General features: G+C 32.9%; 6 protein-coding genes across 6 annotated transcripts; 4 read left to right on the top strand and 2 right to left on the bottom strand.

The window, feature by feature from the left end:
* Nucleotides 1-21: 21 nt before the first annotated feature.
* On the bottom strand, nucleotides 22-1,920 carry LOC124498495 (uncharacterized). The gene has a single exon (XM_047062253.2). The coding sequence runs from the start codon at nucleotides 1,881-1,883 to the stop codon at nucleotides 108-110; it is 1,776 nt and encodes a 591-aa protein (XP_046918209.1). The 5' UTR covers nucleotides 1,884-1,920; the 3' UTR covers nucleotides 22-107.
* A 182-nt stretch (nucleotides 1,921-2,102) lies between these two features.
* On the top strand, nucleotides 2,103-3,134 carry LOC124498507 (lysoplasmalogenase TMEM86A). The gene is made up of 3 exons (XM_047062267.2): nucleotides 2,103-2,188; nucleotides 2,246-2,515; nucleotides 2,576-3,134. Exons 1-3 carry the CDS (start codon nucleotides 2,183-2,185, stop codon nucleotides 2,975-2,977), a joined length of 678 nt encoding a protein of 225 aa, XP_046918223.1. The 5' UTR covers nucleotides 2,103-2,182; the 3' UTR covers nucleotides 2,978-3,134.
* Nucleotides 3,069-6,159, top strand: Ttc7 (tetratricopeptide repeat domain 7). The gene is made up of 2 exons (XM_047062251.2): nucleotides 3,069-5,524; nucleotides 5,578-6,159. The coding sequence occupies exons 1-2, from the start codon at nucleotides 3,200-3,202 to the stop codon at nucleotides 5,986-5,988; spliced, it is 2,736 nt and encodes a 911-aa protein (XP_046918207.1). The 5' UTR covers nucleotides 3,069-3,199; the 3' UTR covers nucleotides 5,989-6,159.
* On the top strand, nucleotides 6,147-7,031 carry LOC124498338 (uncharacterized). Its single transcript, XM_075729098.1, has 2 exons — nucleotides 6,147-6,380; nucleotides 6,447-7,031. Exons 1-2 carry the CDS (start codon nucleotides 6,189-6,191, stop codon nucleotides 7,029-7,031), a joined length of 777 nt encoding a protein of 258 aa, XP_075585213.1. The 5' UTR covers nucleotides 6,147-6,188.
* Nucleotides 7,032-7,229: 198 nt separating this feature from the next.
* Nucleotides 7,230-9,350, top strand: LOC124498501 (venom peptide isomerase heavy chain). The gene is given in 3 exon segments (XM_047062260.2): nucleotides 7,230-8,539; nucleotides 8,603-8,688; nucleotides 8,691-9,350. Coding segments are annotated over 3 exon segments (1,233 nt in total). The 5' UTR covers nucleotides 7,230-7,799; the 3' UTR covers nucleotides 9,098-9,350.
* Nucleotides 9,351-10,464: 1,114 nt separating this feature from the next.
* Nucleotides 10,465-12,748, bottom strand: LOC124498597 (uncharacterized). The gene is made up of 3 exons (XM_047062381.2): nucleotides 11,326-12,748; nucleotides 10,856-11,143; nucleotides 10,465-10,727 (listed from the first exon to the last, which is right to left on the bottom strand). The coding sequence occupies exons 1-3, from the start codon at nucleotides 11,804-11,806 to the stop codon at nucleotides 10,483-10,485; spliced, it is 1,014 nt and encodes a 337-aa protein (XP_046918337.2). The 5' UTR covers nucleotides 11,807-12,748; the 3' UTR covers nucleotides 10,465-10,482.
* Between the last annotated feature and the right edge of the window lie 235 nt (nucleotides 12,749-12,983).

The raw sequence follows: 12,983 nt of genomic DNA on the forward strand, positions 1-12,983 counted from the left end.
GAATTTCATAAATTTTGATATTTGTGTAATAATAATAATTCATTTAATTTGAATATATTTAACACAACAACTACAAAAATGTGATGAAAATAAAAGCTTCAATATTTTCATGGATGGGCTGGTGTTGACGGTGGTCCCGAAATCGTTTTTGGTTGATTTTGTTGCTGGCCATGTGTTTTATTTGATTGTTGGGACTTTTCTTTTTGGTCACTTCCAGGCAATGGTGGCAATACATTATCCTTGAATAGATTGAAAATATTACCCGGTGGATCATAATTACAAACAACATATACTGTATTAGCACTTTTAGCATAGCCAACGCCCAAACGTTTGGTTTGTTTCCAGACAAGATTAGTGAAATGTCCAATTTTTGCAAATATTGTTTTTGGTGGGTCCTTACCGAAATGTGGATAATACTCCTCGATTTCATTGTACCATGATTGTACAGGTTCGAAACCGTTCAGTGTGATTTTACTATAATGACTTTTATAAAAAAGATTTTCTCCAAATTTACTATTTTCACGTGGAATACATTGATTGATTTTAGCTAGATGTATGGCCCATTCTTGTGCATAACGTTGAAGATCCTTGTAGATTGATAATGGTGGTGCCTGATGTTTTGCCCGCAATTCATTTGTATAATCAAGAAATTGTTGATAGAATTTTGGATCAACTTCTAGAACGTTTGTCGGTGCCAATTTAAAATCTTCTTTGGGAGCAATACGACAAGTGGTACTACATTCCACTTCTTTTGATGGCAAAATTTGATCTTTGAACGTATCCGGTATGGCACCACGTGGATCAAAATAACAAACAACATATACAGTATTCGTACCTTTTGCAAAACCGACGCCCATACGTTTTGTATCTTTCCATAGTAGATTGGCAAAATTAATGATTTTCGGATACAATGTTTTCGGTGGTTCTTTACCGAAATAAGGGAAATATTCTTCAATTTCGTTATACCATGATTGCACAGTTTCGATACCGTTCAATGTGATTTTTGCATCATGACTTTTAGTGAAAAGATTTTCACCAAATTTACTCTGTTCTCTAGGCACAGATTTGTTGATTTTAGCCAAATGATCGGCCCAATCTTGTGCATATTTATTCAATGTAGGATGTAATGTTAATTTAGGCACTTGATGTTTGGCACGAAGATCATTAGTATATTCGAGAACTTGTTGATTGAAATTTTGATCCACTTCCAGAATGCTTCGTGCTGCCATCGATAATTGAGAGATAAGAGCTGTTGATATTCGACTCGATGTGATCGTTTCGGTGACCAAAGGTGGTAATACATTATCTTTGAATGCTGTGAATAGATTACCGGGTGGATCATAATTGGCGACAACATAGACCGTATTGGTTCCTTTGGCATAACCAACACCCATACGTTGAGTTTCCTTCCAGACAAGATTGGTGAAATGTCCCACCTTATTGAAAATTGACTTGGGTGGATCTTTACCGAAGAATGGATAATAATCTTCGATTTCATCATACCATGATTGAACCGGTTCATATCCATTCAGTGTAATCTTACTATATTGATATTTATAATAGATATTCTCTCCATATTTGGTCTGATCACGATGAATACATTGATTCAGTTTGGCCAGATGATTGGCCCATTCCTGTGCAAATTTATTCAGATCTTTAAACAACGATAATGGTGGTGCCTGATGTTTGGCTCGTAATTCATTCGTATAATCCAATACTTGGTGATAGAAATTGGAATCCACTTCCAGTAAATTCGTTCCAGAGAAAAGACCACCTTTGGGTGGTATTCGACATAATGTTATCGTTTCTATTACTTTCGTTCCATCCTGTTCATAATATTCACGAAAACGTTTCTCTTCACCATTATCTTCGTTTTTTTCCATTCGCTATTCTTTTATTTGTATGGTCGAATAAAAACGAAAAATTCCGATTATAATTCTGCATAACAATCAAATGAAAAATCTAGTGTTTATTACCGTAGGCATCGATTGTTGTTCATTTTTAATTTAAAAAATCGAATTTGATCACAAATTAATCAATCAACCAATTAGTCAATAAATCAAAAAATCATAGCCATTATGAACGTTGCATTGAAAATCATCACAATTAGATTGAGCTGGTGGATGCAAAAACGTGTCATATTTTTTTAATAACTTGAATTTCCAATTAATTTCCATTCATCATGAATGTTAGTATTGATCAATTTATTTTTAAGCATTTTATTAACATTTACAGTAATTTACAGACATTTGACTGGTATTATCTACTTTTGACATTTCCATACACTTTATTTGGTCCAATGATACCATTATTGGCCATAAGCTATGTTGCTAAATGTATTCCGATCATCTATCTTATTATGACAATCATGAATAACCGGACAGTGAAACGATTCGATTATTCACGTAAAATTGCTGCAGGTCTTTTAGCTTCGGTCATTGGCGATGTTTATATACTGAACATGGAAGAGGTATCCAGATCCTATTTGATATATGGTATCATAAGTTTTGCATTGGTAAATTCAAAACATTTTTACAATCATGATCAATACAATTAATGATGTTCATTAATTGAGGCTCATATATTTTATATATCGGCCTTTAGTTTCAGGAATTACAGATATCACCATTTCTTTATTGTCATTATAATATTCAGCTTGTCATATGTCATGACTCATGAACGATTGTATGGAATGAATTTTATGGAACGAATAGCAATTCCAACTTATAGTTTCATCATACTGACAATGGCCTGTTGTGCTTTTTTATATAAAGATTTCATATCCATTTGGAATCGTATTCCGGCTACTCGTATGGCAGCAATCTCGTTTGTCATTTCGGATTCTATTTTAGGTTTGACCGAAATAACAGGCATGATTGGACCACATATTATACCAAAATATGTGTCACATGTACTCATATTATCAACCTATTATTTTGCCCAATATTGTTTCACAAGATCAGCTCTTTTTCTATAAGCCTCTTTTCATGTCAGATGAATTTGAACAACTTTTGCGCTACAAACGGGTCTTTTTAGGTGAAAATAGACGACCATAATATTTTGTTGTCATTCATCGTTTTTGGTTATTGTTGTGTTAAATTAAATATAAAGTTTTGTTTGACAATGTGGAAAAATGACAAGATTGAAGAAATTATAGTGTTGTGATGATTTTGTATACAAAATTAGCATCTGTTAGAAGATGAGTTCACCAAGAGCGAGACCAAAATCAGATATGGATATTGAAAAGCATCGTGAAGAAGGTAATTGGCAGCAATGTTTAAAGCTAGCACAACAAAGTACCGAACATAAAGAGCTGCAAAATTTTCTCACTGGCGAAGCGAAATTGGAGATTTTTCTGGAAGAGATAGCCAAAAAGAATGGCGATTCAAAAAGCAAACAAAATGATGAAATCGATTCGACCGTATTGGATGAGGCTAAAAGTTTCCTAAAGAAATGTATCGAAGGTAATGATGAAACGCCGTTGATGATGGATGCAAATCTTTTACTAGCCAAAGCCTATTACATATCGGGTGATTATCATGATGCATTGAATTATATTCGCCAATCCGGTATCGATTCGATTCTAGATGTTGATCGAAATCTGCCTTTACGTGTGATCAAATTGATTGCCGAATCCTTTACAGTGAAAGGAATGTCGTTGGAAAAGATTTCCAATCTAAAACCATTGAAATATATTGACCAGGTTTATGATCTGGCCGATAGTTATGCTAAATCAGCCGATAAAGAATGGAACATGAATGGCGGTGGCAGTAAATTTCGAAAGCAAACAACATTCGAAGATAAAGAATCATATCGAACACAGATTGATTGCCTTCAAAAAGCATCAATGTTGGCCATGAGATATGTGCATGGAATCACTCAACTTCGTGGTCCATATTTGATCGTCAATTTAGGCTGTATTCTTGAAAGTGCATTGTTAAAAACACACCATGTATTTATTAAAAATGACCATTCACAAGGTGCAATCGATTATTGCCGTCGAATGTTGAATGTTTGTGAAACGAATTCAACGCTGAACATTCGACAATTATTATCGAAAGAATTGGCCGAAATCCTGATTAAAGGAATGTGTCGTAGTGTTTGGAAAAAACCCGAACATCATCTCAAACAACAATCAAATCCACCAATTTATTTTGGTAATTCATTATTTTTACCACAAGAATTCGAAGAAGAAGTAATGCTATTACTGATGCTAAGCGAAGCATTAGCCTCATTGAATGTATTGCTCGAACGTAGTCCAGATTTTCATGAAAGTCGTGTGCAATCATTGAATAAAGTGTTATTGATACAAGATCTATTTACAATGTTTTTGGTACCGCTACAATGTTATTATGTGGATACATACGAACGAGCAATGAAATATAGTTACGAAGTGAAACACGTTTGGTATCAATTTGCATTGACATTGATGGAATCGAAAAAAAGTCCCCTTAGAAGTTATTTACTATTCAAAGAAGTAATTCGTATGGACCCACAGGATCCGATTCCTTGTCTCTTTGCAGCCAAATTATGTTTAACCGAATTAAATCGTTTTGAGGATGCAAACGAAATTCTACAAGATGCATTGAATCGTCATGAAAAATTGATCGAAAATCGTAAAAAACAAAGTATAACAAGTAGTATAGATGCTTATGCCGGTCAACAATCGTACGAATCATCGGCATTGATCAATCATATTAATGAGATTTATGGTGAACAAAATCTATTACATCACATCTATCTCTTGTTAGGCATTACCAATGCTTTGTTATATGAATCTGATACAGAAACGTCAAAAAAATTTCGAAAAAAATATCTAGCTGATTCTGTGGGTCATTTAAATGAATCGATAGAGCAAGATATTTATGGCAATGATCATCTGCCTTATTTTCATCTTGCTCTTCACCTAGCACATCAACGAGTGTTGAAAGAAGCAATTAAATATGTTCGTGTGTCTTTATTATTGAATGGACATCATTTACCATCAATACAATTATTAATATTATGTTTGACTGGCCTGAAACAATATGATGAAGCTTATGAACTTTGTCAGAATGCATTGAAAGAATATGAATCGCATCTAATATTGTTGTACATAAAAGCAAACCTGGAACGAATCGTATGTGAGAATGGTCACGAATTGGCTTTGTTAACGGCCAAAGAAATGCTTAAACAATGGAGATTAGTCGCCGGTGAAGAGAATCGACGTCTCAGTCCTCGTGCATCATATTGTTCATTCATTCCGACTATCAATTATGATACAATGTCGCTTCGAATGGAGCAAACATTGAGCGAAGTAATATCATTGGAATCGGCTCCCGTTGGTAGCGGCAGTAATTCGGCTGGTCAACAGCTACATCAGCCCCAGGATCTATCATTCGGTCAATCGGATCGGTTATATCTAAGTCAGGCCAGTAGTGTGAATGGATCGAATCTGGTGCTCAACGAAAATCGGCCTTGTTCACAAGCATTCGAAATGCAAATCTGGTTATTGATTGTCGAATTGTTTCTTCAATTGGATCAGGTTTGTCTCAAAATGGTTAAATGTTGTTGTAATAATTTTTTTTCTAAATCTAGATAAATGAAGCTGAAACCTGTGTAAATGATGGCGCAGTAGCTGTTTTTGGTCAATTATCACATCAGCTGATGTACATAAAAGGAGTGATTAGTAAGAAACGTGGACATTATTATGATGCTAAAATACATTTCCATAATGCCATATCAATTAATCCTAAACATGCTCAAGCTTTACAACAACTTGGCCATACCTATCATATGTTGGGCAATCAGATAATTGCAGAAAAATATCTTAAAGATTCACTAAATATTGATTCAACACGTCATGAAACATGGTGTTATCTGGGCCTAGTACTCGATGCAATGAATGAAGATGAACGTGCAACTGAATGTCATTTAACATCGATTCGTTTGGAAGAATCTAGTCCATTGCTTCCATTCTCAATCATTCCTCGATGCGTTCTAGAATAATGTTAATATTAATTTGTTTGTTCTGTTTGTGTTTTGTTGATTGCTATTGTTTATTTTTTTTTCCTTCACAATTCTAATTGTATTTGGATCGCTATATTTTATTGTGTGTGTGTATGTGTGTTTGTTGAGAAATTAAATAAATTTCGTTCAATTTCAATCAAAAGAAAAAAATTATTTTTGTTAAAATTTTTCTTTCAAAAATGATGACAAATCAAGAGAATAGCCGAATTTATTTTACGGATCAAACAAAAATGTCATTGAATCTGATTGAATTACGTTTGGATAATCATTTGGAACGTATAATGAAAGCACATCGTTTAGCTAATTTTTGTAATGCAATCAAAAAGCTACCGGTTCAATCGAGAATTTGTGAGAAATTATTAGAAGTTATGGTAATGTTATTTTTTGTTGCATTCATTGCAAAGTTATAAAATAAGAATTTTGTTTGATTTTCACAGAATTCTTGTCAAAGCCTCATACATCGTAAAATGTCACTGATTAAAGAGGCTAAAAATACTTTGACCGAACTACGTGCATTACATGGAACATCATCATCATCATCATCGACAGAAGAAAAAACGGGACTGATGTCAAAAGAAATGTTTGATCGTGTGAAACAGGTGTCCACAACAACCGAACGAATTGTATGGGCTTTAAATTCAAATAAAGAACATTTATGTTATATAGCACGTAAATTCAAGATACCGGAGCTTTACTGTCATGGTCATAATGTTGATGAAGTTGGCGATAATGATACTGCTGCTGGTGGTGGTAATTTTCATGAGCAAAAAAATTCATCATCATACGGTAATTTGAATGCAGATGAATCCATATGTTTGCGACGGCAGTTGATCACACTTGTTGAACAATGTGAACTTGTCATAGATATTTGTCGTTTATTACGTTTGGCCATCACATCACTACTGAAAGATATCTATGCAGCAGATATCAATGATAAATATGAGTTACCGATGATGGCCATGGTGAATCAGTCACCACCACCACCATCATCATCACAGATGCTATCATTGAATTCATTATGATTATATCAGGTGTATAATCACATTGAATAAAAAAAAATGAATTCTTTTTCATCTTTGTACTTGTAGCGTTAGAACACAACTGTAGCAGCAGCAGCAGCAGAGGAAGGATTTTGCCATTGCCATTTGATTTGAATTGCCAAATTTGTCGGTCATTGATAATGTTTAAATGAATTAATGAATGGATAATGTTAATTTTTATATAATAATTTATTGGGTATGATGATTATATTAATCATTATTAAATTTGGTCAAGGTTTTGAGATTTATGTTTCATGCTTTGTCTGTTGGTTGATGTGCTAAAGCATCACACGTTTTCGTGTTACATTGATTTTGTCGTTTTGTCTGATCAACCAAGATCGATGGATTGATGGCCGAAACGAAAAAATAATAAAATTAGGCTAAATATAACCATATGTGCATGTGGAGTTGAAATGATCTTTGGTTTTTGTTGTTGGTAATAATATGATTATCATATCCTGGTCATAGAACAGAAATCGTCATTGTCCAATCAAATTTTGTGATCAATGTTTCACATTCGATCAAATGATAGTTCGATTGTTCCAAAACAATGTCGACCATGTTTCAATCCTTGATCTCACTTTCATATCATGATAGATTGATGGTTTACAATTTCGATTGTTAGATTGAAATAAACATCGACATTCAAAACTGTTCTGTTTGATTCATATAAAAAGCTGGTTTTTTCCTGAAGAATTCAAAATTAATTTTTTTTTTCTAAAAAAATTGAATTTTTTCTTCTCGTTCATTATGGCCAGAATGATGGAATTATTGTTTATCACATCATCATCATTATATTTAATATCGATGATAACAGCATTGCCAACCACAACACCAGAACCTCGAATAACGACATTATTTGGATTGGATTCCGATGATATTACAACGACTGTTACGATGGAAGAGAATGTAATTGATAATTTCAATTACATAAATCTAAATGAATGTAATTGTGGCCGACGAATGACTCGTTATCCAAAAATAATCAACGGCTCAAATGCTGTACATGGCAATAATCCATGGATGATTTCGTTATTGTTAAATAATCGTCATCATTGTGGTGGATCATTAATCAATGGCCGATGGGTTCTGACAGCTGCACATTGTGTATACCGTGTTCCATCGTCGAGATTTCGTGTAAAATTAGGTTCACATCTTCGAAGCAATAATAACACTGAACCGATGTCGACAATTCTTGATAATGTATTGGCTATTGCTCATCCGGGTTTCACGTTCACCACATTTCAAGATGATCTGGCATTAATTAGACTGCCGGAAACGATCACCTATACAAATTATATTCGACCAATTTGTTTACCGGATCAAGTAACGGCTAGGCAAATCCAGAAAAAAGCCACTGTAATTGGATGGGGTAAATTGAAACAAGGAGGAGCATCAGCTGAAACATTACAACAAGTTGATCTACCTATCGTTGATAATGATAAATGCATTAATTGGTATCGAGAAATGGGCAAAATGTTGACCATCAGGTAAGAGCAATGAAAATATTCGAATGTCGAAATAGTTGATGATTGTCATCATTATTTTCATAGGCCAACACAAATATGTGCTGGATTCGAAGAAGGTGGTAAGGATGCTTGTCAAGGTGATTCAGGTTCACCAATGATAATCACCGACAATATAGCAAACGATCGACCGTTATTGGCGTAGTAAGTGCTGGAATCGGCTGTGCATTACCGAAACTTCCTGGAATCTATACTCGTGTTAGTGCCTATTTACCATGGATCCAAAAAACAATGAAAAGATATGATCGTATTTATAATGAAAAACCAAAATTACCATTCTCGCCAGCAGCAATTTCAGTGAACAATGATGATGTAATTACAACGGAAAAACCAGAACAAATAGTGATGACTAGTACGATATCCGAATTGAATGATGAAACTAAAGAGCCTGAACATGATAATCTATGGGCATTGGTATCACCAACTCCATCTTCACAATTACAGCTAATCGAAACGAATGAAACAATGGAATCTGAAAACAATAAACTATGGACATTGATAACATCATCACCGATGAAATAAATCTGATGAAAAAAAAGGAAATGAAATGGAAATTTGTTTTTTTTATATATAGAGCAAGGTCATGATGAACTAGATTTAGAGAAATTTTATAGTTAAAAATTGTAGACAAATTTCAAAACATGAACATGTTTATATAAATTTATTTATTTTTGTTTTTTTTTACATTTTCAATATTTCAATGATAGCAATTCATTGATACGACTCGACTGATTTCGATTCTAATACAGAAATAATAATTGATGCTAATACCGATTGATAGAAATAATTCCTCTGAGTAGTATGTGTGTGTGTGTGTGTGTTTACAATTTAAGTAGAATGAATGTAATTCTTCTATTTCTAATTCGAAGGTTTACCATAACGATTGTAAATATGAAGACCAATACATGCAAGGGCTGCCAATGCTACCACATGAACACCATGTGTACGAATTAGATTATCAAGTTGGGACATTATTTTACTACAAGCACCAGCATCGGCATCACCAGAAGAAGAACCAGCAGCAGTAGCAGCAGTTGATTTATCATCTTTTTTCTGTTCTTCCATTTTTATACGGCAATAAAACAAAACAAAAAAAAATTGTTTCAGGAACCTATGGAACAATACAACAAATAAAATTATATAAAAGTTTGAAAATTTTTTTTTTTTATCATCAAAAAAAATATGAAACATACCAATTATAAACAATTTATATTTATGAACGAATGGGTAGTGTGTTTTGTTTTTTTCGTTCTTGATTTGCCCAACTTTTTTCAACAATGGGTTATATAAAATGACCGACAATTGTCTGTTCAAGAACAAAGTGTGCGTTGTATGTATACTTTTTCATTCAATCAAATGAAAAAAAAATAACTTGAAACAAATTGCGTCGTCGATTGATGATATTTTTTTATATTTTTTATAAGGACCGCCTCAAATATCAGCAACAAACAATAACAATTTTATTTTTATTGCCTGCATTAAACATTGCCCAATCAGATATGACGTACAAAAAAAAAATATTCAAAATTGAATTTTCGATTCTAATTGAATCAAGTTCATATCATAAAAAAAATCGTTCCTATTTTCAACTTCATAATTTTCAATTAAATTCATCGATAGAGGTAGCAATTCAGAATTGTGATACCTTGCCACGCCCAGGCAATTATCTTCGAGAATGATTGGCAACTTTTATTTTTTTTTTTTTGCTCCACATTTCATCATCATGATTTGATATTTGTGGTTAAAAGTGATGAAATTCAAGCCTACAATTACATACGACAAAAACATATAACTGTGTCTATTGTTGTCTTTGAAATGTCTTTGCTATTTGGGTGAATATTCTTGTTGTTGTTCTGTTGTAATAATCAAGCTCAAAGACGACCAGAATCTCAATGTTCTCATTTTAATTATAAAGAAAAATTGATTTTATCATAACAAACAATGATTGTCAAGAACGATGATAGAATAAATATTGGCAGTCGATTGATGTGCTGGATTGGGCTGGATGATGATGATGACGAGATGCAACGATGATTATTTGATCGATGATAATAACCGGGTAGGCAGTCACAACGATAGCTACCATTACAGTACCGATTTTCACCCGACAATGTACATTGCTTCGAAAAGATACATGGTTGCCCTAATTCGGCTATGAACCATGTTGAGAATTTCGTTTTTTGTTTTTTGTTTTTTTTTTGAAAAATAATCCGACAAATATAAACAAGAAAAAATCATCATTATTTGAATTGAAATAGAATAATAAACGTAACAACATACCCATGTGAACGCAGTGATACTGTGTGGAAGAAATTTTTATGGCAACCGATGGTTTCCGACAACGACAACGAGACCATTGATGTTTAAAACATTCAGCTTCTGGACCACCGTTCCATTGACATTCGATATGATCATGACAAGTATCGTTGATGTTTTTTGTTTCCAAACAGATTTTAGCCATTTCTAACCATACTGGTGTTTGACGATTACATACACAATAAAATGATGGACATGATCCACTCTCACATTCAGCATTATCTCGACAGAATTCTCTTTCTTTTTTGAGACCTTTTTGTTGAAACAAACCAGATCATAGTTAGTTACTGATTTAGATTAACCTTGAAATGTTAATGACTAGAATGTTTTGTTTGTTACCAAAAATATTTTCGATCGTTAATTTTAACAACATGGATGTGATGTTTATTTAGATAAACATCCATTAAATGTTTGAACATTGCCAATACACTTACCATGTACGACTAGATTGAAATCACGACGTGTATAATGTACAAGGCGAGCATGGTTTGATGGTGAATTCTGTTTTAAATCATCATCATCATCATAATCATGATCAGCATGTGATGATGTTTGTTGGAAATAGAATTGATATAAACTATAGATTCCTTCATGCGTTCGACGAACACGATCAAAACGTATCTGTGCTTGTCGATGTAAGATTCGAACATCATGGATTCGATCATGGAATTCGACATAACGTAAACGCCATGGTTTGGCTAAGAAATATCTAACAGTAGTATTCGGTAATGGTTCATAACGATATTGATAAGTAATCGATGTATCCAGAAATGATGGAAGTTTTTGTACATGTTGAACATCAATTTTTTTCAAATTATAATCATGACTCAATTCATGGATTCCAATGTTTTGACAGGATATTATTTCCATTAATATCTGTACAATGATTATACAGTTCCAATACAATAATGACATTGTTTTCGTTTCAATCTATGTAATCACATATTGAGACATACAACTAATGAGATGATAACTTGGATGAACAAGTTGGATATTTGCTATAGACAACGACAAACCGCAATAATTTCGAACACAACCGTTCAATTATCAATTTGTCTTGTGTAAAAATTACAATTTTCATTCGAATTAAATTCAATTAAGCTGATTATATTTAAGTGGTTGGAAACAAATTTCTAAATTGCCAACAAAAAAAAAAGAATTAATCAAACGACATATGTGGTTCTATTATAAAAAGAGTGGTGACACACACACACACATATTATATATAAAACACAGTAATATTGAGATGAAATGAAAAATAAATTTATAACATTGATGAAATATTGAACACTGCATACACAATTTATAGAAAAATGGCAAACACAAAAAAAAATTTTTTTTTGTCACCCTTTTCATATATACATAGACTGTGTGAAAGATGCTTTTTCCTGTCGATCAATGTTTACCGATAGTCAAAAAAAAAAAAATTCATCAATATTGACATTCATTACGATCATGGTGATAACGATGAAATTTCAATGTTGATTCGAATCGATGCAATGATCAAGTCTGAATAAAGCGATCGATTGTTCTCGGCAATTGGTGAAATTTCATTGTTTTAGTCGATAATAACGGTAAATATCAATGGAGGATGATGATGATGTGCATCTGGTCATGATGATCAATAATGGATGAAAGAAAAGGAAAATGAAAATGTTTCTAATGTTAAAAGAGAAATTTAGGATAATGAGAATTTATAATCAAAAAAAAAAAAAAAATAAAATGGGAATTTTCGAGTCGACGCATAAAACCAAGTCAGAAAACATAAATTTGCAGCCTCTTTCGACCACCAATTCATGGACTGATTGAAACGTGCCATTCGAAACGTCATCGAATTTTTTTTTTTTGGCAAAAGAAAAAACAAACACCAAAAAATGTTTCGGAAAAAAGCAAACAAATTGTAAAAAAAAATAAACAAACACATCCACGCACACGGGAACAAACAACATCCTTTTAGGTCAACATAGAAAATGGTATAAATGTTGTAAATAACAGAATTGACAATAGTTTCAACAACGGCTATAACAAAACTAAATGAGATGATGATTATCAAGTACAATTTCAATTTGGACGCCATTATTATCGGTTAGAT

This window comes from Dermatophagoides farinae, chromosome 3 (assembly GCF_024713945.1).
Source record: "Dermatophagoides farinae isolate YC_2012a chromosome 3, ASM2471394v1, whole genome shotgun sequence".
NCBI lineage: Eukaryota > Metazoa > Arthropoda > Arachnida > Sarcoptiformes > Pyroglyphidae > Dermatophagoides > Dermatophagoides farinae.